This window comes from Silurus meridionalis, chromosome 3 (assembly GCF_014805685.1).
Source record: "Silurus meridionalis isolate SWU-2019-XX chromosome 3, ASM1480568v1, whole genome shotgun sequence".
Lineage (NCBI taxonomy): Eukaryota > Metazoa > Chordata > Actinopteri > Siluriformes > Siluridae > Silurus > Silurus meridionalis.
This window is the reverse complement of record NC_060886.1, coordinates 25,413,470-25,439,361: the sequence shown is the minus strand read 5'-3', so window position 1 is coordinate 25,439,361 and position 25,892 is coordinate 25,413,470. Positions and strand designations below refer to the sequence as shown.

Here is a 25,892-nt window from a genome sequence, read left to right as displayed (position 1 = left end):
TTGTGTTCTGTGCTCAAATGCACGACGTACCTTCCAGTTGCCGGCGGAAAGATTCTGCAGTGAGCCGGCGGCCCCCTCTAGTGTTGCGGGGTTGGAGCTCTCGGCCAGTAGCGTGAGGTAAGGCTTCACCACTGCGGGGTGCCACAGCATCTCAGCTCCTTTGGGAGACTTGGAGAAACCGGGGATCGGCCCCACGCCGTCCCACTGAACGAGACACACGTACTGTATTATCAGCAAATCCTTAACTCCTATTAGGAGCAACTATCATGCAAAAAAAGGCGTTACAGTGGACATTACATTTGTGAGAACATGTGCGTGGGCCTGTTTTATAGATTTTCGTATTGCTGCCTGCCAGAGTGTTGTATAGATCAGATCCGAAGAGCAAAATGATGGCAGAAAAGGACTTCTAATTAATTTACTTAGTAATGAGTAATAAAGTCATTAGCAGGTTCTGTGGGCTACTTTCTATTTCACGCCATGCTACAGACTGCAGAACTCTGTGTTCAATGCTGTGATACGAGGTGGTATCAAAGAGTTCCGTAATAAATAGTAAATAAAGTACTTTCTTGTTAACGGCGCTAAAGTTTTTGATACCACCTCGTATGCCAAGGCAATTATTCCTGAATAATGGGACTGACTGTATACAAGCCAAGCCGTCTTAGTGATTCCAGATACATGCCAGTTTCCTGTTATTAGAACAGTGTATTAAAGCGATATCATCATGTCTCTGATAGGCATAAATGCACTATATTGCTTCATGGGAACATTACAGACAGAGAGTAGGAGAACGTGTGTTCTCGTGGCTCACCTGCTCCTCCTGTACACCCTTCTTCTTTTTCTTCCTCTTCCTCCCCCAGCAGCTGTGGTCTGCCTCTTTACTTGGTGACTCTGTCGCCGGCAACCCGTCCGTCTCTTGATTATCTATCAGGCGTGACGGCGGCATCTCCAGCTCCAACCGGTACGAGAGGTTCCTCAGAGTGCAAATGCAGTTCTCCACAATCTGAGCGAGCAAACGAGGAAAAAGTCAGGAAGGTTTCAGATGCTCTTTGAGTAAAAATCCTGAGCTTAAGGACAGAAGTCAATCAATTCTGCATCGTGACGAAATTAAAGCCATTACTTGTTGACAAAAACCAAACATACAGGAACACAAGAAATACTAAATCCTCCCTTACCAGAAACCCAGAGAGAAAAAAAAAAGAATAATCTTGTTTCTACTGAGCTACTTTTTATTCCACATGCATAACCATTAAGCAATGAACAACACTGCTGCCGTCCCCACCTATGAGCTGTAAACCCTTAGATAACTGGACCAAAAAAAAAGGGTCAATCGAAGTAAAAGAAATGTTTTTGGCCTCCACTATGAACATTCTCGATTTCTGTTTCACAAAAGGACCCGTCTTATATTCTGGTGCTAAAGCTGGAGACCAGACAGGAGCTGAACAAATGACTTTAATTCAGCATGTCTGTGCGTGCTGGGAGGGAGGAGGATCCACATCAAAATGAATGTGGCAATAGAGATGCAGGACACTAGCAGAAGGCAGAAAGACACGAGAAAGTAGGAATTTGAGCCTGCCTTAAAGCCTTGAATGCTTTGGTGTTCAACTGTGAAGCTTAAGTTTTCTATTACATCAAAAGTTCCCCCCCCCTGCAGTGCGTGCCTATGCGGCAGCAGATGTGCTCCATATAAAGGGTGTATATGGGTCAATGCTGAAAAAGCATTTGCATTGACAAAAATAAAGTGTACGTAGGATTAACACTGCACAGTTTGCTGAAATGTCCATAAGAATATAAAATCTCACGAAAAAATTAAACTCGATTTGGAAGCATTTTAGTAACCCAAAAAGATAAAGTATAAAGGCGTCAGAATAAAGCAACCTATCATCTGTTACTCTTTGGAAAATTTATTGGAATGATATCAACAGGTGTGCGTCCACGCTCAGGAGTTTGTGTGTGTGTGTGTACCTTGCTGTCAAAGTCGGCTGTGCTGACGCAGGCTTTGATGACGTAGAGCAGAGAGTCGACGAGCCCTTCGCAGGAGCGCATCTGCTTCCTGGCCTCCTCTCCCGCTGAGCTCAGGTTCCTATGGCAACAAGCACCACGGGGGTCACCACCTCAGCGCAATTTCATATCTGAGATGTAATGAAAGCTCACACACACACACACACGCGTGCGAAAGCTCCTGGGTTCAGTGATTGAATTGACGGGGAAAAAGGAAAGCCACTGCGTGTGTGCGTGTACCTGGGTCTAAAATTGCACGTGTAATATACGAGCTTGGCAATAGCTTTCGAATGCTACTTGGTGAGTAGAGATACATGTTTGTTATTTAATCTTGAAGTCGTTGAAAGCAGTTTGGCTACTAAATACATTTTTTTAGATCCCTGTCAGGCATCTGGTTATACACACTGCACTGTCAGAAGTTTCATTTACATGATTAACCCCGACAAACGCAGACACTGAGCCGTGCTCAGTGTCTCGACGGTGCTTCTTTTATTCTGCACTAAAGCTAACAAGTAGAAAGAAGCAAATCTTATGCCCCAGATCAGATTAGAGGGGAAACAGATATGGGTTTTTTCTGTCTGGAAACACTGTTTGGATGCAGATTTTTGTTTTTGCCGTCGTTGCTTATAAGCTAAAGGTACATGCATGTGTTCTTGTGACATTAAAGTGAAAGTTGAACAGCCACTGTATGAACCTGGTTACCTCAAAACATCAAACACATCCTCATCAAGACAACTACATTTAGAGTAAAGTTGGAAGGATCTTTTTCTGCATTTGTTGCCCTTAAGGACTGGTATTTAGAGTTTGATGATGCGCTGAATATTCTGTATGGCTAATTGAAGACCTAATCAGATCATAACCGTGCAATTATTCATAACTCGGAGAAGGATTTTAACACTTGCAAATGTCAAATCAATTGCTCTAATCCTCTTCGAGGTCTACTAGGAAACTTCAGCCTATCGTATAACATTGCCTGCACTGTATGTGTCTGTGCAGACTGTGTGTGTGAATGCTCCAGCAGGGGGAGTTGCAGGACCGTGTGTACCTCAGGCAGCCAGTGGTGTTGCGCAGCACGAGTGACGAGTGGAATTTGAGCTTGTGGTCGTCGTCGTAGGACGAGCTGCTCCAGCCCGAATGTGGAATGATCACAGTGTTGGTCAGGGTCGTTAAGGCATCGCGGACAATTGTCATCTTGACAGCGTCGCAGGAGGACAAGTTCCACAAAACCCCTGCATAGAGAGAGGATACAAGAAGAGAGAGGGACAGAAACGAGGGGGAAAAAAAGATATATAAGTATGAATCTGAGCAAATACACAGCACATGTTAAGGTCATACTGGGTAAGCCTCCTTGTCTGAGCTTATCAAGTCTTTTATAGAACAGTGAGGCATGTGGAGACACACACACACAACCAATCTTACGCAAGTGATTAAATCTGAGGTGTCAGCTCAAGGCTGACTAGCGGAATGTGTTTCATGAAAAAGTAGACGTACCCAACTGTGTCCTTCTCAATCACCTCTTTTCTCATGAGTACCTGTTTATAGTGGCCGGAAATGAGGCAGATCAGGTGTGTGCATGTGTGTGTGTGTGTGTGTGTGTTGCTGTGACCTGATTTAGATTAGCCAGTGTGCATCAGCTCCGTCAGTTGAGTGTTAGGGAGATAAGTTACTGTCACTGAGGATAATATGGAATTTTCTCTCTCACTTACACACTATATATATACACACACATTAAGAAATGGCAACAGAAACTCTCCCTGATCTTTACCAAGTTAACATGCAATTTCAATGAAATCTTTCAAAGGAACTGACAGCCCTGATACACACACAGCATGCATGCATAAATCTGTAGACGTAACAAGCAAAGGATGTCTGTGCCTTTTGAACATTGTTGAACATCCTGCCTTGAAGTCAAATGTAAATAACTCTCCAGCAAAGGAAAAAAAAAAAAAAACCTGAATAAAATCCAAAATAACCAAACTCAACAGGACATAAGATTAGCTTGTATAGGTGATATCTCTTTAGTTAGGTGATGCACTATAAATTCAAAAGTGGTGTGTGTGTGTGTGTGTGTGTGTGTGTGTGTGTGTGTGCGCGTGTGTGTGGGCAGGAAAATTTCTTCCCATGGCTCCCTGGTGAGCTCTTAAATCCTCTGGCTCTGGTTTGTGTCTCCCTGTAAAGTACTTTCAGTTAATGGGCTCAGAGAGACAAGAAGCCTGCACCGTGAATATATATATATATATATATATATATATATATATATATATATATATATATATATATATATATATAGGTGTTTTTCTTATCTGCTTAAGAAACAATCTATTCCTGTATGAAACGTCATACAGCTTAAAAGAGTTAATGTATACAAACATTCTACACACATATACAGTACATGCTTTTCAATGATAAGTGCTATTTATCAAATCACAAATCCATTTCAGGTTTTTTTTTTTTCCGTCCTTCGTTTCTATTTCTATATCAGATTTTTTTTTCAATATTATCAGTCTAACGCTACACGATCTCATCTCATTCATGCCCATGAAGCACCTCAAGTGATGAAAATGAATGGAAATGAGTTAACGTGAAAGACTAAGATAAATAAAGAGAAAGACACACCAAAAATAATAGTTAAAGAAAGAAACACAATGTTTTGAAGGCGAAAGTGCCCGAGTCTGCCTTCTCCAACTCTAATGAGATAAGGGTTTGGGCTAGAACTGGGGAAAATGAAATGATGACCTGCTAAGGGCGTTCACCTACTCCACACACACACACACACACACACACACACACACACACACACACACACACACACACACACACACACACACACACACTCCTGCCTCTGATTATGAGTTCAGGAAAACATTCCCCATCCCTCAGGAGACTGAAAACAAACATTTTAAAGAAAAAGGCAGCACAGATGGTAGTCAGGGTTAAGAGTATAGTCTACAAAGAGTGAAGGAGGCATGGCCTAAGTGTCTGTCGAACTCAACGAAGTAGGTGTGGCTTCTGTGTTCATTACACTAAAGTGGGTGTGGCATCGCTGTTGTTGAATTACAGTACTGAGGTGTGGCTTCAATGTTAGTCAATTGCACTAAAGGAGGACTGACATTTGGTCTGTCAGTCGCAATGATGAAGGTGTAACTTCTGTGTGAGTTAATTCCATTAAAGGAGGCGTGGTTCCTGTGCCAGTCAGTTACAGTGAAGGAGGTGTGGCTTTTGAGATGATCGGACGTGGACGCAATCTCAGTGGGAGGAGTCATGGCCTCTGTGCTTAACGGTCACAGTAAAAGATGCTTGGCCTTCCACTTACCATTGCAAAAACATTGTTCTTCTACTTCAATGAAATTGTTTGTGCAACAGTCATGTACATGTGTGGGATATGTTTTCTGATGGACACATACGTATGCGACATTATTGTTTGTCCTCTGTTTGTCTGTACGCACGTCTGCGCCTTATTCCTTGCTTGCTACTGTTAAACAGAACAGAGCATGAAGACCTTTTTCTCCTGGCTGACAACATGGTGAAACTCATGGGAAAACACGCACACACACACACACACACACACACACACACACACACACACACACACACACACACACACACACAGACTGACAGCACTGGTCGTGTCTGTCAAGGCCAGGCCACATGTCACACTTCCCAAACAGTTGTCACAAACATGTTTACCCTGAAATGCATTCCTCAGTGTGTGTGTGTCTCTTACACAACCGACTGTCAATTACACACACTGCTTTTCACAGCCGTCAGAGGCCATGAATTAATATTACTGCATTGCTGACGCCACACTGTGCAGTCTGTCACCACGACGACTGCAGTGGAATCAGTTAGACAATCAGCAGAGACTACGGTCTGGAAATGGCGACTTTGCTGCGAAACCACCAGACGAGCATATGATTAGAAAGTCTCTCAGACGGCACAGTGTCATTCCTAAATAAGCCGCTGTGGAGAAAAAACAGGAAGGTCTGGATGCGTTCTCTGCCCTGATTGGCTGAAACTATCCTAAGGTGACGCTGGGGTTCTTGCCCCCGTGCAGTTGCTGGAAATGGCACCGTCATCCACCGATTAGCCACACGACGTGACACGCGCTGGTGTCGGAACTAATCACTTCGGTGTTAATGACAGCTGCTGGAGCAGGGGACAGACCGCTGTCAGAGATCCGGTACAGAGGGCTAGAGAATTAGTTACTTTTTCTTGCCTCATGCATACAGGGGGCAGTCTGCAATCAGCGGTGTTGTTCAGACAAAGTCAGAGACAAAATGCCTAGTAAATATACGTAAACCTGCATTTACAGTATATATTAGCAAAAAATAGGATGACTTATTATTATTAAATATTTAAATGAATTTTTTCGGGAAAGAGACAACTCGACAACTTTTGTCAATATTTAAATGCAGTGTTACGCCATTAGACGCAAATACTCAAGTGTGTGTGTGTGTGTGTGTGTGTGTGTGAGAGAGAGAGAGAGAGAAGGATTTGTAAATGTATTGCCTACAGGGGTTGCTTATCTATAATCCTAGTGAATAAACTCTCAAAGGAAATTTAAACACACACAAGTGCACACACACACACACACACAAATGATTCAGACTCAAGGGAGGTGACCATGTATGCTGAAGCAGGTGATTAATAATCCTTCACTCCCAAATGATATTGACTGTGCCTGAAACACACACACACACGCACTCGACAGGTCACGATTCTACAAATTCAGCATCTGCTGCACTGCAGGATGAGACGATGCTTAAAGCGCTAGAGGGGTGCGAGTGTGTTTCACTTTGCGCTCGTGCACAGAGGACGCTGCCTGGTGCTGCGAGAAGTTTCGTGTCCTCTGGCACAAACTCTCAGGCAAGGCGTGTGAGACGATACAGGTACGCAGCCATTTTTGGCACATCTGAGACTCGCGTAGCCTTACGCAACCCAAACAGAAGCGGGCTTAGCAGCGAGGACGGTAGGGGAGGTCTGATTCAGACACTGATGACTCAGACACTCCGGTGTAGCCGCCGAGTCCCGCCGTGCTGAAATAGATCATTAGACCTTGCAGATACGAACAGCCAGTCAGACGGTCGGCTGTGTGTCTGTGCTGTGCGTGTGTCTAAGGGTGGATCACACCAGGGGAGAACCTTACTGTAAATAATAGGCACTGTTTATGTATAAAGAATAAATTAAGGAAGTCTTCGTTGCGATGCAAAAGCAACACGGACGAGGGAACGTGAGACTCGAATCAGAGTATTTTTAACATCCGAATGAGTAATAAATAATACATATTTCTATGTTCTGGACATTTCCCCGGAGTGTGTTATTCGGTTTATACTTTAGTCAATGTTCAGTGGTTTATTAATGAACATCACATTGCACATTTTTGTTGGTTTATAGTTTTACTTGTGTTCTAGCAGCTGTTCTTTGCCACTGCTTCTTCTTCTTCTCTTTCACAAAGAAACCCGGAACTCCTCTTTACCGCGCGATCGTCACCTGATACATTAAATAAAACAGCTTCTAACGAAATTCACCACTTCAACAATATGTTGTAATCGATTTTTTTTCCTTCTGTAGACCATGTGCGAGTTCCCGCATAAGAGCTGTTACTATAGAAACAATAACGCATCAATATTAGCTGGGCCGTGTGGTTACAGAAAAATCCTCTGACCAATCAGAATAAAGGATTCAGACACGCTGTGGTATGATTTATATGGGATACACAGCACTTATAGTAAATATGAATGTTAGCTTTGTCCTCACTGTGCCTGCGTGTAATGTCCATAGCATGCCTGAGATCCCACAGTGCATTGCTGTTGGTCAGTATCCAAGCAACGCGGTCGAGGAGAAGCACCTAGGATTCTTTAAAAAAAAAATCAGAAACGGACAGTAGAAAGTTAGAGAGCGAGACAGACAGAGGGAGAAAAGGGAATTGTGAGCCACTTGTTGGTTACAGTGTGTGATTTATAATGAGTGCGTGGCAGACAGAAGGACGCTGAAGTGTTAAGTGGAAAGACAGACTGCATGCTTCAATGCTGACAGGGGACGCGAGCTGACGAGTGCACACATTTCGCTCGAAAGCGGCCGGGTTCGGCTCGGATCCGGAGAACGCGCTCACACACTCACCTGTGATGATCTCTCGTACTTCTGCGTCCACGGTCTTCCTCAGCAGGCGGAGCAGAGCCGGCACGCCCCCGGCGTTTCTCACGCCGACCTTGTTGTCGTCGGTGGCTTTTCCGTACACCAGGTTCCTCAGCGCGCCGCACGCGTTCCGCTGCACCTCCACGACCTTGTGGTCCAGGAGATCCACCAGGTGCTTGATCCCACCAAGCCGACACACCTGACACAGAGTGACGTGTGAGATCAAATCACTACTAACGTTTTAATAGAACACGTGAGCAGGGATGAGTGGACTGGAGACATGATGAACACAGTCATGACTTCCTACTTTTATACAGTATGTTTTTTTTTCATTTCTTTTTATAATATTTGCACATTCTATATACTATTTAATATTCCACTTTTCTTAGCTTTTTTTTATACATTGTATAGTTTATACTTTTATACTTTGTATTTTTCCTAAATGTACATGTACATTCATACGTCTAAATCATTTTTTTGTCACTCAATATATTGTAATTAATCATTGTAAAGAACAATAATGAACTGTAGGCATCGAACATCGAATATTGTGCACAACGTTTGAGTGTGAAAAGACCATCACCTCTTTGACTCATCTGAACTGTGAGGTAACTTTTGTTAGTACAGATTTAGTAATAAATAAGTTCCTTTCTTTCAGAAATTAAGGCACCTTTTTAAACTTTGAAGCCTCGTTCATAGAGTCCAAGCCTTTTACTTTTTGGATAATTGAACTGAACTTTACTCGTTGTCTATTGAGACAAGATAAAAGCATTGAAAGCAGAGGAGGTCTGGGTTGCAGTCAGGGTTCCAATTCATCCCAAAGGTGTTGAGTAGGGATGATATTAGAGCTCTATAGCAGGCCACTCAAGATCTTCCTCTCCAAAGCATGTAAACCAGATCTTCAAGGAGCTCACTTTGTGCACAGGGGCATTGCCATGCTGGAAGAGTTTTGGGTTTCCAAGTTTGTGGTAACTTTGTGGTAACAGTTTGGAAAAGAACCACATATAGCAGGAAAGGTCAGGTGTTCCAATACTTTTGGCAATAAAGTGTATATTACATGCTGTACATATATTTGCATATTGAACTGCACTGGTCAATCACTCACTGGTGAAAATGCATTTCATTGCTGTGTACTATGCAATGACAAAGTTTTATCTGTCTGTATGTTTCGAGGGTGTAAGAAGGTATCATTCGTCACAGTTCATCTTCTTGCTTGTTGTTAACCAAAATCAAACTAAGAAGCGGCCGTGTTTTTTCCCGCTCTTCGTAGCTTTAATGGACACAATCCAGGGCTTCGGAGGAAAGTCAAATGCACAGAAAGGTGTAATATTGATACATTTGTTAAACAGTTGGACTATTTAAGGCAGGTCGTGTATGAGTGCATTTCAACTCTCAGCTCTGTTCACATTCCCCTCACATGAGCTATCACCATTATAAGTGATAGAGCGTAATGAAAAGCAAGCACAACACAATACGTAATTTCTAGACAGTCTGCATGCTGAAGAAAGCAAATGTTGGCTTTGGTTAAAAAAAACCTAGAAAAAAACAACCCTGTGGCTGTAATCTAAATGGACCGCGTGCATAAAGCAGAATCCACCAAGCGGCGTGCCTGGGGAGTTACGCTCATTACAACCTCCATCTGAGAGGCCTATCGAGTTAATCAAGGTCAAGAGATTCGCAAAGGTCTTTAGGAATAACCGGGTGCCAGAGGATGTTTAATTTGGGTTTGGAGTGCGGGAGCGCCGTTAAAGATAAATGGCGTGAACACTTCACCCTGGAACACAATGCCGTGCAAAGATAATCGCTATCCAAACATCTGGCCTTTCTTTTGGAACACGCGGCGCTCTCGAGCAGAACGATCCGACCGAGTGAAGGCTAATGTTCGGAAATTGTGTATTTATCTGTGTTATTTGGAATCGCGAGAACAAAATACGACATAGAAATCGAGTTGTGTGGCGGGAGAGAGAGTGTGTGATTTATTTACGCACACTGCTGCGCTGGTATCGCTGCGGTGATCGAGAGAAACGCAGCTCACGAAGAAAAGAAAAAAAATGTTTCTGAGGTATGTGTAAGCTCTAGGGGGGGTTAAAAAAAATTGCAATATCCTGAAGTCTGGCTGAGCAAATCTCTAAAGCTCAGGGCGGAGTCAGAGTTTCACACGCTCAGAGCTCTAAGGATCGGGTTGGGATCAGATATCTACAAGCATGGAACTTGGAATTTTGCAGAACACACACATACATGATGATCGTATCTTCGCTGTGTGTGTGTATGGACTAACTGAAAAACGATGTGTGTTTTAAAACAGCCTTCATTTGTAATACTTCCGTGGTTCTCAGAATTTACTTCATATATGTGTGTGTGTGTGTGTGTGTGTGTGTGTGTGTGTGTGTGTGTGTGTGTGTATGTGTGTTACCTCTGCCTTAGTGCGGTTATCACCGAAACACAGGTGCTGAAGGTAAGCTGCAGCGTTGGCCTGCACAGAGGGAAACTGATGCTGCAGCATGTGAATCACCTCCGGTAATTCTGGGTCCCTCCATGCAAATTCTCTGAAAAACACACACACACTTCCTTTAAATACAAATGAACAGGAAATGTTCCCCAAAAAAAAAAAAAAAAACAACAACAAACAAGAAAATCTGAGCCTCTGGAGCATGAAATATATGAAGTAGGTATATACCACTCTCGCCGTAGATAAATGATTATTATTAATAAACAAATCATAAATATAGAAGTATCCTTCTGAACAGACTGTCTAGAAAAATCATTCATTCCCATAGCACTTTGCACAAATTGATCATCCAGGATCACAAAGAACAAGTGTGAAAATAACAGGAAAAGAAACTGTTCACAACAGGGACCGGGGAGTGTCAGAGTGTGATTTAGTGTTTGCGTGTAGTGGACGCTCGGTCTACGACCAGCCCTGAAATGTAACTTTGACAAATGGTTACTCCAAACAGAAGGCCATTCTGTACCGGCATAAAGGGAATAAAAATAGCTCTATCACAGGGGATCATGCCTGATCTGGCAACAGAGCGGGTGAAGCTAGCCAAGCCTGAGTAAAAGGTGCAGGGTAATTTTTTTTTTTTTCATTTTAACTATAATATGTACATTTATTCGATCTTTTGGGTTAAAAATGTCAAGAGGTTTTGGTGTTTGATATCTAGATAATCTCAAGAAATCATTGCCAGAGCTATGGTCTTTGTGTTCGATTTCCTACTTCCTAGAGCAACATCTGCAGGAGGTATGAGGAGTTGTGGAAGTTACTCATCAGGGTTTTTTATCATTAGGTTTCTTACACAAGCAGAAATAAGACACGCTAAACCTAATTAGGCTGTTTGAACACTAAACCCTCTTGAGGGTCATGAGCTGATTCAGTATGTGTGGGTCATTTTGATTTATCTGCACAACGGTCAATAGCAATCAAGCACAAGATTAGCTATAGTGCATGACCGTAAATACGAGTGAGGCAATCGATACGGTATGTGACGTTAAAACAATCGAGGACACACAGTACAGTACATCACACGCATATGGAAAATATCTCCACAAGTAAACTCCCAACACCTCCTGGAGCATCTTCCCAGAAGAGTGGAGCGTATTATACCAGTGAAAGGGGCCTAAATGTGGAATGCGAGGTTCAAAAAGCAAATCTTATGGTCAGGTGTCCGCATACATTCGGAATCCAAAAGCATGAGTACCATAGATGTAACCATGAGGTGAACTAGAATTATAGGTCGCACAATATTAAGAATTTTGAGGCCCCTACCCCCCCAAATAAGAAAAATGTGCATATACATGAGTATGTCCTGTGAAGGTTTTGCATATTAACAGGTAAAAAAATCTACTAAAACCACAAGCAGTTGCAGTGTTTCAATAAACAGGAGTCTGTTGGAACTGTTACACTTTAATTACACCCAGAATAAAGATTGACAAAGCTAAAATTAGACCCCTCTATTTGTCTACTTCAAGCTATTTCGATTCATCTGAATTAAAATTACCTCTCTGTGTGCATGCTTCCATGAAAAACAACAACTCCTCCACTAATTCTGCTCGTGGCAGTAGCAGAGAAATTCAAGCAGTTGGTGGGAACTCAAAACTGTCTGTCAACTCAAATGCAATAAAAAACTATTTCCCCACCCGTAATCCTCTCCAAGAGCTGACATTTAACAGTGCCATCTCAGCAATACAGTGGCCGGAGATATTATCAGCGAAAAGAAATTTGCTCAATATTACTGCCAAACTTGTTTTCCTTCTATAAATAGCCATAGCTGCTGAACCAATGAAGCTCTCTGCTGTTATATTACTGAATCTGTGAACTGGTTACCGGGTCTTCGTCCTCTACTAACTCAGCGACCCACCACTAATATATACTGTACTGTACATGATGTCTCACATCAGCCACAAAACGTTAGATTACCTTGCAGTGCACCAATTCAATTACTGTTTAACTCAAACCCCAAAACACCTAGTTTACATTTTTTGCTTCTTATTTGCATCTACTCTAATTTAAATCCTTACTGGGAAGGGAAGGGAAGGGAAGGGAAGGGAAGGGAAGAGAAGAGAGAGAAGAGAGAAGAGAAGAGAGAGAAGAGAAGAAGAGAAGGTGAGGAAATAGATTACATGATTAGAAATGAAAAGAAGGTGAGGAAGAGAAGAGACGAGACAAGAAGAGAAGAGAAGAGAAGAGAAGAGAAGAGAAGAGAAGAGAAGAGAAGAGAAGAGAAGAGAAGGTGAGGAAAAAGATGACATGAGTAGAAATGAAAAGAGAGGGTGAGGAAATAGATGACATGAGAAGAGAAGGTAAGGAAAGAGATGAGAAGAGAAGAGACGAGAAGAGACGAGACAAGAAGAGAAGAGAAGAGAGGAGAAGAGGAACTAAGAGAAGAGAGGAGAAGAGACGGTCAGGAAAGAGACGAGATGAGACGAGAAGGAAGAGAAGGTGAGGAAAAGACGAGAAGAGAAGAGAAGAGAAAGAAGAGAAGATCAGGGAAGAGAAGAAGAAGAAGAAGAAGATGATGGATGTCTCAGTCACTCAGTGTAAATTGTGTACTTATATCTACAGAAAACACATGTTAGGGGGAAAAAACAGGCTGACTTTAGTAAGCAGGCACGTTCTGACCAAAATTAGCCTGGAGCCACAATACATTTACCCTGCTTTGGTTTACATAACACACACACACACACACACACACACACACACACACACACACACACACACACACACACACAAAAACACACACGCTTCCCCAGTGAGCACTTAGTCTGACGATCTATAAATCTCTCCCCGACCATTGTACCCTCTCTCTCTCTAGCTGTGTGTGTGTGTGTGTGTGTGTGTCCAAAACTGCATGTGTGTGTCTGTTTTAAGCCACCTGCCTCTGTCAACACACACAAGAGTGTGAACAGCACACCCGCTGTGCAAGGTCAGGGAAATTGAGGCGTGTGGGTCAAGAAAAGGGAGAAGAAAACACACACACAGACACACACACTTGTGGATGTCTTGCTTTGCTATACAGAGAAGAGACAGAGCGATGTGGGAGTCCACAGAAAGAAACCAGGCATGAGGCTTAGTGTTTAAAAGTTTTGGCCCCCTGCCCAGCACACTCCGGAGTGAGTGGAGGGAATACGACCGTGTTGAGTCAGCACCGGGCAAAAAACAGCCCTGTAAGCAACTGCAGCATCACTTATCCTCACGCATACACACATTTTACAACTGTTTGTGCAAACATAGTAGTGCGATACCATTACCAACCCGAAGCCTGGCCCAAAGTGTGTTATTCTCTCTTACCACCTTTGCTACCAGAACCTCTTACTAAAAATGATAAACAGTCATCTGAACACCAATCTCTTGAGGTTTATGAGCCAAAAAATGGAGCTCGTCCTTTTTGTCTTTCCGCATCCAGATAAGCACACACCATCTCCTGCACTTTCTCAAAGAGACCAGAAGTCCTCCAGGATTGAATACTTTTTTTTTTTTTATTGATTCATCAATATCTTGGAGTCTTTGAAAATGAGTGTGGCAGTAAGATGCAGTGACCATCACAATTTCCCTCAGCGATAAAAATTCACTACAGGACCACTGGCAGCAACAAATAATAAATAATGTTTTTTATTGCTGCATTGCATGCTGCCCTGCCACCCCTGTGCACAAAGCCAGCTCCATGATGATCTGTTTGACATGCTTTGGAGAGGAAGATCTTGATTGGGTTGCTATAGAGCTCTGATCTCCACCCCACTGAACACTTCTGGGATGAATGTGAACGCACCCCAGGCCTCCTCAACTACATCAGTACCTGCCTTTACTCACACCCTTGTTTCCGATGAACACGAATATAATAAAATAAAGACACAATTGGGACCAAATGTGGAATGCGATGCTCAAAAAGCACATACTATATTATTACTTTTTGACAATACAAGTGCATCTCGTTTAAACAACTGAGCAGGTGAGGGGTTAAGGGCCTTGCTCAAGTGTCCAGCAATGGCAGCTTGGTGGTGTTGGGATTTGAACTCACAAACTTCTAATCGGAAGTCCGACACGTTTTACAAACAAAAAAAAAGAAAAGTGTATATTGCAATGGGAAAAGTAAAGAGCAGAAGCACGTGTTGCTACCTGGGGTCTTTCTGAATACTGTCAATGGAGGGAGAGCGAACGGCTCCTTCGTCGATGCTGACGGCGTGCCGACTGAAGCCTCCCTCAGAGGATCGGTACGGGCCGGGCGGTACGGGTCCGAGTACGTCACCGCTGTGTAGTTGTTGCTTCTTTGGTACGTCATGTTGCTGCGCTGACTGGAGCTCCTCTGCAGGTTCCCTACGCCTTAGAGGAATACATGAAAATGTGAAAACGTGCATTTTGCTTTTTAAACAGAGAGAGAGAGAGAGAGAGAGAGAGAGAGAGAGTGAGTGAGTGAGTGAGTGAGTGAGTGAGTGAGTGAGTGAAAAAAATTTGATAAATAAAAAAAGAGAGATGTGTGAGAAAATGCTTGAAAAGCCCAGACGGTGAAAGAGCGTCTACACGAGTGGGAGTGTGGATGTCTGGGATTTAACAGCCTTTTCAAGATACACACACGCAGTTATTCCGTCAATCTGGAAGCCATTAGTGCCGTTCAATCCTGTAGTAAACACGATTCACTTTTTGCCAGTGAGTTCACACTGTTTCCATGCAGAGGAAATGTACAGAGTAACTGTGTAGCAGGTTTAATTCTGCACACATGTATCAAAGGCTTCGCCGATCGACACTGACTTTCTTCACCTGTACACAGACAAACTGGGAATGGGCTCCATTTTGCCAAGTCTTATTAAATATTTAGTTTGTGAGCAGCTCGGTTGAATCGTTCCTCCTAAAGAATTACTCGTTTTTCCCGCTTCGGGCGCAACTACCTGGAAGGTTTATCAAAAGGTTTTGAGACTAGCCTTGTTTACGAGATCGTACTTTTTCTGTGTTTCCGCATGATCGACTTCGAAATGTTCCCCTTGCGCAGCAATACGGCACTCCTGGCGTTCCTGCTACCTCTGGAATGTTTCCTGAAAGTCTGCTTTTGAAGCGGATCAATCTTCTGGAAGAGGGAGAAGCCCGCAGGAGGCAAATCTAGCTCCCGATGTACACAGGACCTTTGGCACACTGACTTATGAAGGTCGGTGCTGCCTGTGACTGTGTGCACAGCCTTGTGCTGCCATCTGTTGGCGTGTTACAAAACTAGCCTCGAAATCTTTTTGATACAGTAAACCGTGAGAGACATTGTTGGTGGCACTGTAAATAGTTCTGCTTGCACTATTATTCACTGGTATTATTGAGTCCATTACTATGCTTTAAAAGGTAATTTAAAAAGAGAAGAGGTACCACCAGTGTGAGAAAAAAAACGTTCCCCCTTAACTGGAGACAAATGGCTGAAATAGCATGAAAGCATCACCCAGATGAACTAGCACATTTAATTCCATTAACTTGCCTCTGATTGGATCTTATTTTGAATTAAGCCTTAATTGCATAGTGCACTCAGGCTGAAAATGTTTTTTTTTCTTCTTCTTCCCAGGGCAAAGATAGTAAGAGTTCAGTCGTGCACTAAAGAATGTGGGAAGAATTGTCCTGTCATGGCTCTCAAAGAAAGAACGTTCCACATTAGGCTTCCAAAAGTGATTATCTGGATAAAAGAAAAAGCGACGGGCGGAAGAACGATTTAGTCGCTCGTTCTGTCGACGTTTTCCTCCCCCGAATCATCCGTCTGCCTGCGGTGCCACCCATCAGTAAAGGTGAAGCCGGAGCTGATTCTTTTTTTTCCACCTCACACGCTGTTTTGCCGTTTCTTTTTTATTTTCAGCAAGTGACGCGACTGACGCTGTTTGGCAAACTGCATTTGATGGTGCTATGGAAGCTATAGGAGAACAAGCTTATCGCTAAGCTTCTGCATGCTTTATAGCTTCGAAGGAAAACGGTCTCTTCCTTCCTGGTTTAAACCGCGATTAGCCTTCGATGAGTCGGAGCGCAGTTTTTTTCCCGACACAACGCGATTGGTAACAGCGATGATTAAAGCTGCCGCGAATGGACAGCTGAGAAAGCAGAGCGCTATTAAGATTTCATTTAGAAGCAGCGCAAAAAAGAGCACTCGGGGATCTGAATGGATTATTTGCACTGAGGTGCTTCCTACTAAGAAGACCCGATTGACTTTTTATTTTTCTCTCTCTCTCTCTGTAGTTATGTAGCTGAGTACAAACATATTGCATGTATTTATGATAGAGCTGTCTCCAGACTTCCTATGAGCAAACCTACCAGGTATGACGGGGGAGGCTAGAGTGTACACTCCAGAGAGAGCAGGAGAGCAAGAGATAAAAAGCCAATTCGCAGATTTGCTTCTGTTTTGCACACGCTACACTCAAATGCTCAGACTCGCTGTTCGGCAAACCCATATCCAAATTCTAATCGACTACAGCATGTGTATCTGGTTTGTCTTCCCCACCATCCAAATGTCTTGGACAGTCCCCACCACCATGTTTCACTGACACCAGTGTATGCATGCATGGGTGTTGGTAATCAAGATAACCACAATGTGACATGTGATAAATCTAGGAAGTGTGCCATTTTAAGCGCATTGCTTACTGCAGCCGAACATTTGGGGTGGTCATTTAAGTCATTTTTAATAGGATTAAGCACTTTTTTTATTCTTCCCCTTTTCGTCTTCTAGCCTGAAAATGTCGTTCGTGGCTTGCCGGTTTGAAGGTAGAACAAAAACTCGCCGACTATTAACACTCTGACAGTGGACCTCCTGCGCTTTTCCTTTATATTTTCATCCCTCGCTCTTGCTTCTGCATGCGAGATCTCCCTCGGTCTCTCCTGCTCTTTCTGAAGGCCAAGGAAATACATGCCTTTGAAGAACGCAGTGTTCTCTATGGGGAGATAAAGAAGTGATGGGACACCCGAGTCTTTGAGAACAATCTCTCTCTTTCTCTCACACACACATATAAGTGGCTTAAAAGCTTATGAATACCCACACATGAAGAATGACAGTAGAATATGCCCAGTTCTAAAAGCCACCCTTGAGATCAGAAGCAATCTTCTCAGCACACCTAAAGTTGGCATACCCCGGTTCAGTGCTGAATTTCTCACCTAAACAGAAATGACATGCTGATGACTCCCACCCTGCCGCCCACCCTACACACCGTCCACTAAACCACACACTTACAGTCTTTCACATTAAACCCAAGTCCTCAAATGCAGCTGATACAACTGGTTATTATTGCTATCTATAGTAATTACTCATTAGTAATGCTGACTGATAAACCGCTTGAATCCTAACAGGCCACAAAGAGCTTTTATACACATTCCCAATAAAAAAATCAGGATGTAAAAGGTCAGAAAGAGGTGGGCTGCTCTGTCAGAAAGGAAGGCGAGCGTGTTAAGATGTACCTGAAGGTGATCTGTAGAGTGGGGAGTGCGTAATGTGGCTCGGGCTGCGGTACAGAGGCCCGTGAAAGGCCCGGTCTTCGTAGATGGGTCCAATGTGGCGGTCTGGACTCACGGTCGAGCGCAGATCGGCTCCATGATGACTGTGCTGACTGGCGAAGGACGATCGCAGACCTGCCGAGGACAATCGGTTGGCACAGGATGAGAGAGGCAGTTCCCTTTCACACACTGGATCCAGTTTTTTTTTTTTTTTTTTTTTGGTTTCTGGTAGTGACTGGGAGTGTATGACTCAGAAGTAAATAGACGGTGAGAATAATATTGACTTTACAGATCCTGTCCTGCAGGCAGAGTCTAGAGAGAATGGTGTAGGAAATACACCTGGCATTTGCAATCAGAAGGTTTGGAGAGTGAAGGAAAAGAGCATAATTTTAAGTTGAAGCCTTAGCTGTGAAGAAGTTAGGAGGAATTGTAGCTAGACGGACTGCGTAAGTTGCAGCGATTTCCTCTCACACAGAACGCAGCTTAAAAGCCTCTAATTCTTATTATACAGCAGGGCCAATAATAAGGCACGGAATACATATTTTGAGTTTGTCTAGACTTGGAATTGCTGATACGCTAATACCAGCACTCAGCACTCAGCACTCTGTAAACCTGGGAAGAAAAGTAAGTTAATTATACGTACCCTGATCATAAAGACACGTTTGCTCTAACTGCACACCGGCATTAATATACATTACGGTGTTAAAATTCGGAAGGTGGAGCTGCGAGGTTTTCCAAATCTCTATACGGAAAATCTGACGCAAAGGTTCCGAGTGCGTTTTTACTGAACGCTGTGCGCCGATATACTGCGACATACACTTTTAATGCATATAAAGGGACACAGTGAAAACCGAAACACCACAATGTGGTTGTGTGTCTTTATCTGAAGAGAAGAACAGTAACTGCTGGCACCCTACCATTCAACCCCGCTCTCATCTGCCAGGGAAAATCCGGATGAGGTAACGCGTATGCACTTTAAATCATAGCCTTGTGTGTTTTGTGCGTGCGTTTTGGGCTCCGAGCAAAGCGCTGGGTTTGCATTTTTGTTTGGGTTTAAGTGACGGAGAGAATCTGTGCATGAAGCAAATCAAACATGGGTTTTCGACTGTAAGTCGACACAGCAGACTGCGGTGTGTGTGTTTTTTCATTTTCCAGAGGGATACTGTGCATCGCTTCAGCTCTGAAGTCATATTATTTTTCCATCCAGATGTGAGGCAGAGCTCAAAGGGACACAAGTAGAAGTACAGCGGGCGGGTTAGTGGCGCCTGCAAACACACACTCTTCAAACGGAACACATGAAGTTAACATGAAGGTTTACTGATCGTGGTCTTTAGTGTCACTCGGCAAGACTCAGAGAACAGTGCAGTCGAGGGCTGTGAGAAACAACGCTCACTCCTTTTATATACAGTCTCCTGTAAAAAATAAAAAATAAAAATAAAAAAACTTTCCAGCCATATGTGGTTCATCTCCAAACTGTTCTTACAAAGTTGGAGGATCATGTGCCATTCCCTTCACACTCCACACAACTAGGAGCCCCAGACTTGCTCCAGCATGACAATGCCATTGTGCACAGCCAGCTCCATGAATATGAATACGGTGTAGATGGCTTCAAGTGAAAGATCTTAAGTGGTCTGCTACAGAACTCTGACCTCAACCCTATTGGACACCTTTGAGATGAATTGGAACACCTCCTCACACTTCATCTAAGGCCCCTCGTGGCTGAATGAGCACAAATCCCCACAAGCACACTCCGAAATCTGTCTAGAAGTGTGGAGGTAATTACGAAAAAACGAAAAAGAATCTTGTTCAGGTGCCACAAACACCAAATAAAATTTAAGACTCTTAAGAACGAGATTTATGACCTATATAACGACGTCAAAATCTCACGCACACATACATTGTAAGCGACTGGCCTGAGCTAAAAAATTAAATCAGTTTTACGGCCGTGGTACAATCCGAGAGAGATTCGCGCTAATAACAGGAAACTGATTGGCTGCTGCATGTTGGTCTAATTTCTAGTCGTAATACGGGGAATACTAATGAAAGAAAAAAATACAACACCAAGGAAACAAAAAAAAACGCATGCGAATCGGAGTTCGCATTACAGGGACATCAGAAAATTGCATTATTTAAGACCTAATATAGGACTTTTTAAGGCCTAAAATATTGTTATTTTTTTTTTTATATCTGTGACAAGGCAGCAATAAAACATGCTACAGTGTACAGGTTGATGAGGCAGGACTTCGTAAACTCGGTGTGGGTTTAATTTGGGCAAATAAAGAAATCATTGTTCTATTCTATAAATGTGTTTGTACACACACGGGCACAGGAATATTCATTATTGCTATCGATAAATTGTTAAACAAACTGGCGAGGGTCAGAGAACACTATATAATCTTGGAAAACGAAGGAATCGGGACGTCTCCCCACTATCACAGACATTTACACAACACGCTACGTCCGCAAAGCCAACAGCATGGAGAAATGGCGTCTCATTTCACTGTGTCCTGCGTCAGCTTCATATGGCTGAAATGACAATAAAAGCTTGACTCAAGAAACATCTCACAGACACAAGATAAAAAAAAAAGACTATTAGGCGAAGTATGTTTTCATGGAAACCACGATGCGGTGGGAGACACCCTACCCTTCACACATTATCTCAAAAAAAGAAAAAAGAAAAGTTTGTTTGGTTTTGTTTCAAAGGCCATGTGATCAGTTACTGCTAATATTCTGACTGTGGCTGTATGAAATTATACGAGTCCTATATTGAATTGCATTGGAATACAAGCGAAAACACACACACACACACACACACACACACACACACACACACACACACACACACACACAAGGTTCTCTAAAGATGTGATGCGTTTTTCCATGCAATCCTGCTGAAGCTTCGGTCTACAAGCGCTGGAAAATTTGGAAAGTGCAGAGGAACAAACAGTTTCACAGATAATCAAACTTAAGACAGGGTGAGCTAATGAGAAAAGAGGGATGGGAAAAGCAGGACAGAGATAGCGATAGAGCATGAAAAAGACAAAGGGGATGAGAATGTGTGAGAGAGAGAGAGAGAGAGAGAGAGAGAGAGAGAGAGAGAGAGAGAGAGAGAAAGCATTGTTCAGGTGCACTTTCATGCTCTTGTGCCCACGCCACCTCAACCAAGTCGAAGCAGGAATCATTACAGAATGTTCCAGAATCCGCCAGCACGTTCTATGATATCAATCCTACACCATCTTCAAGAACGTAATTCTACATCATGTTATAGAATATTAATCCTACATACTGTATATTATGTTCGGAAATGTTAACCCTACACCAGGTTCTAGAATACTGATCCTACATATGTCAAGTTCTGGGAAATGAATCCTACACCATGGTCTAAAAAAAAAAAAAAATCAATCAATCGTGCATATATTACGTTCTAGCATATAAATCCCACAACATGTTCTAGAATATTAATGCTACATACTGTATATTATGTTCTGAAATGTTAATCCTACACCATGTTCAAGAATATTAATCCTCACACACATCACACTCTAGAATTCAACACATAAATTCTACATCATGTTCTAGAATGCTAATCCTAAATATGTCAAGTTCTGGGAAATGAATCCTACACCATGTTCTGGAAAATCAATAAGACATATATTACATTCTAGCATTAGAATCCTACACCATGTTCTGGAATATTAATCATTCATACTGTATATTGTGTTCTGGAATGTTAATCCTACAACATGTTCAAGAATATTAATCCCCCACACACATCACACTTTAGAATTCAACACATGAATTCTACATCATGTTCTAGAATGCTAATCCTAAATATGTCAAGTTCTGGGAAATGAATCCTACACCATGTTCTAGAAAATCAATCGTACATATATTACGTTCTAGCATTAGAATCCTACACGATGTTCTAGAATATTAATCCTACATACTGTATATTATGTTCTGGAATGTTAATCCTACACCATGTTCAAGAATATTAATCCACACACATCACACTCTAGAATTCAACACATAAATTCTACATCATGTTCTAGAATGCTAATCCTAAATATGTCAAGTTCTGGGAAATGAATCCTACACCATGTTCTGGAAAATCAATAAGACATATATTACATTCTAGCATTAGAATCCTACACCATGTTCTGGAATATTAATCATTCATACTGTATATTGTGTTCTGGAATGTTAATCCTACAACATGTTCAAGAATATTAATCCCCCACACACATCACACTTTAGAATTCAACACATGAATTCTACATCATGTTCTAGAATGCTAATCCTAAATATGTCAAGTTCTGGGAAATGAATCCTACACCATGTTCTAGAAAATCAATCGTACATATATTACGTTCTAGCATTAGAATCCTACACGATGTTCTAGAATATTAATCCTACATACTGTATATTATGTTCTGGAATGTTAATCCTACACCATGTTCAAGAATATTAATCCACACACACATCACACTGTAGAATATATATTCTACACCATGTTCTAAAATACTGGTCCTACATACATCATGTTCTAGAACACGTGTTAAACTCAAGGCCCGACGTACAATTATATCTGGCTCGCGAGATGATTTTATAAAGCTCTATTATTATTGTTAAAGTCCCGACGAAATAAAGCGCTAATGACACAAACTACAGATTCCATAATGCAGCGCTTCAGCTGCCTCAACGAACTCTAGGCTTCCTGGGAACATTCCGGTGTCAATCAAGTTAAGCTTCTGTTGATGTATTTAACCCTATTGTACAGTTATTGTGAAGCCCTTCAAAATGGTGAAGAGAAAAGTTGAGTCTGAAAATAGAGATTTTTAATACCGATGGGATTTTGAGTAGATGTTTACTGACACTGCCGGTAAACACGTGTGTTTTATTACTGGAGGGAATGTGACTGTAATTAAGAAATTGAATCTAATACGGAACTACGAGACAAAACATCAGGAGAAGCTAAAAAACCTGAATGCAGAGCAGAAGATACAGGAAGGAGAAGAGTTAAAGAAGAATCTGACATTTCAGCAGACGTTTTTCACCTGAGCAAAATCACAAAGTGAAGCTGGTGTGAAAGCAGAGGATAAAGAGTCACATCAGCCGGTTATTTACTGAGGGAGAGTTTCTGAAGAGCTGCATGATGAAGCTGTGAGACGTCTGGTGTTTGACAGGAGATATTTTTATGGAGAGCAAAATATTTTAATTTATTTAAAGTTTAAGATTGTTTTTTTATAAAATGGCATAAGAGCAAATAAATCGGTTTGTTTTGATTTGTTGTTTTAACGTTTACTTAAAGCACAATTTTTATTTATTTGTTCAGGGTTTTATTGCAGCATGTTCATATTTCTAACTTGTATAATTTTGACAGGAGATATTTTTATGGAGAGCAAAATATTTTAAGTTAAAGTTTAAGTTGATTTATTCTGGAATAATATTCCTGTCTGTTTTATTCATATTTATGTTAAAAAAAACATTTAGTTTTAGTGTGTTCAATAAATGTTTATCCTGTTCGGCCCATGACCTAAAGAGTGCTTTGGGTTTTGGCCCCCTGTGCAATTAATTTTGACACCCCTGTTCTAGAATGTTAATCCTACATCATGTTTTAGATAATTAATCGTACATATCTTATGTTCTAGCATATGAATTCCACACCATGTTCTAGAATATTAATCATTCACACATTATGTTTCAGATTATTATGAGTCTGCTCGAGAATAAAACAGCGTGATCTAGAAACCTATTCTACACCAGATTCTAGAAAGCTCTGGAACGTTCGTGACCGTTTCCACACAGCACTTTGGTGACATTTTTCACATCACAAATATCTTGTACCATTTAAAGCTACATACATGTGAAGTATACATACAAATGATTGACTGATTGCAGGTCACTCTAAAAGCTCCCTGATTATAGTTCGGGCCACGTGCATATGACTTGCACCATTTTCATCCTCATGAAACCATATAGTGAGCACAGGATGGGGCGGAGTTATCCTAGAAGAGGCCACACACATCAACGGTGATTAATTAAGGAAATTTTTATGGTTTTATATGTTTTCTGGAATCCTAAAGACCTACCTAAAAAAGCGCAGCAAAGCACTCTGGGCATTTTAGTGCCTGGGTAACAGTGTACTCTGGGGGATATGTAGGCGTCTCCAAATATGTAGGTGTCTCCACAACGACAGCTAACGGCAGGTAGCCATGGTGCAACGCTCCATCTCGTCGACAATGTTTCACGTGCAAACACACACACTCACACTCACACACACACACTCACACACACACACACACACACACACACACACACACACACACACACATATAACTTGGCAATCGAGATCCGAGTGTAATGATCAGGCTCAGAGACGAAAAGTTTAGTCAATGGCAGGGCAAAGCTCTGGTACTGTGCCTAATAAATCCTCATTTGGCCCAGCTTCATTAGTTATTACTGAAGGATCTGCTGATGGTTCTTGGCAGAGATCTCCTGGCACACAGACCCAGTAAACGAATGCACACACTTAACTAGACGCAGCTGACTGGAATTTGCTTAAAGACAGAAAGACCGTTTTTGGAAAGCTTATGGCGGCCTGCAGTTGGCAAAATATGCTTCAGAAATGTAATATTAGAATAATATCACAGTCAGAGTTCTTTGTCTGTCCAGGTTCCAAGAAGCCAGAATGGAACATGACACGTGACAGGACATGTTTCATCCAGATCTGACATTTCTAAAGGGGGAAAATAGAAGTGGCACTCTACTGCCAATAACCCAATCAGTGGTAATAACCCAGTGTTAAATGAGATGAATAAAAGGAGAAAGAGAGGTGAGAGAATAAAAAGGCTTGTGAAAGTGAGTGGAACATAAATTGGGAAGACAGAAAGACAAAATTAAAGAAAGACAAAAAAAAGAAAGAAAGTAAGTTTGTTGGGTTGCCATGCACAGGGTTTTCATGTGTGATTTGTCATGCGCTTAATAAATCAGCACAATGTCAGCAAGAATCAGCTTTTTTGCTCCCTCTCTCTCTCTCTCTCTCTCTCTCTCATAGACACACACACACACACACATAAAGCCATCGTCAGTGAAGTTACAGTAAAGCTGTAGCTAAATCAACAAGGTGTCAGGAGACAATGCAGCTCGTGTGTAGAGCAAAATCTGTAACTGTCAAGGACACAATTACTACTGCCAGAGAAATCCGAAACGGATTCAATCCAGAGTGAGGAATGTATGAGTAAATCCTATTTCCCTCACTGTGTTTCTATGTACAACATGACACTCGAGCTAAACAGTATAACAAATTAGCACAATAGACATGACTTGTGTCACCTTCAGTTCCTGGTGAAACTCTAATAAAGTAGAATGACGGATTAGATTCTACACCATGTCCCAGAATACTAATCCTACATATGTCAAATTTTAGAAAATGTATTATATGTACATCATATTCTTCTAATTCTACATACAGTACATTTTCTAGAAAACTAATCCTACATACAGGTTCTGGAATACTAATCCTACATATGTCAAGTTTTAGAAAATGTATTATATGTACATCATATTCTTCTAATACTAATCCTACATACAAGCTCTGGAATACTATTCCCACATATATGTTCTAGAACATTAATCCTACATACAGGTTCTGGAATACTAATCCTACATAATGTTCTAGAATACAAATCTTACATACAGGTTCTGGAATACTAATCTATCTTAATGTTCTAGAATACTAGTCCTACATACATCATGTTCTACAATATTAATCTGACATACTGTACATCATGTTCTGGAATGTAAACCCTGTACCATTAAAATG

At 41.8% G+C, this 25,892-nt stretch overlaps 1 protein-coding gene across 1 annotated transcript in view; it reads right to left on the bottom strand.

Annotated features, from left to right (window-relative positions):
- LOC124383133 (plakophilin-4-like) overlaps positions 1-25,892 on the bottom strand; it is an 80,644-nt gene that overhangs the window by 5,501 nt on the left and 49,251 nt on the right. Inside the window, 9 exon segments of the mRNA XM_046845525.1 lie at positions 31-204; positions 809-1,000; positions 1,963-2,080; positions 3,044-3,227; positions 8,119-8,332; positions 10,547-10,679; positions 14,747-14,849; positions 14,852-14,950; positions 18,032-18,202. Of these exon segments, the coding sequence (XP_046701481.1) occupies positions 31-204; positions 809-1,000; positions 1,963-2,080; positions 3,044-3,227; positions 8,119-8,332; positions 10,547-10,679; positions 14,747-14,849; positions 14,852-14,950; positions 18,032-18,202 (1,388 nt within the window).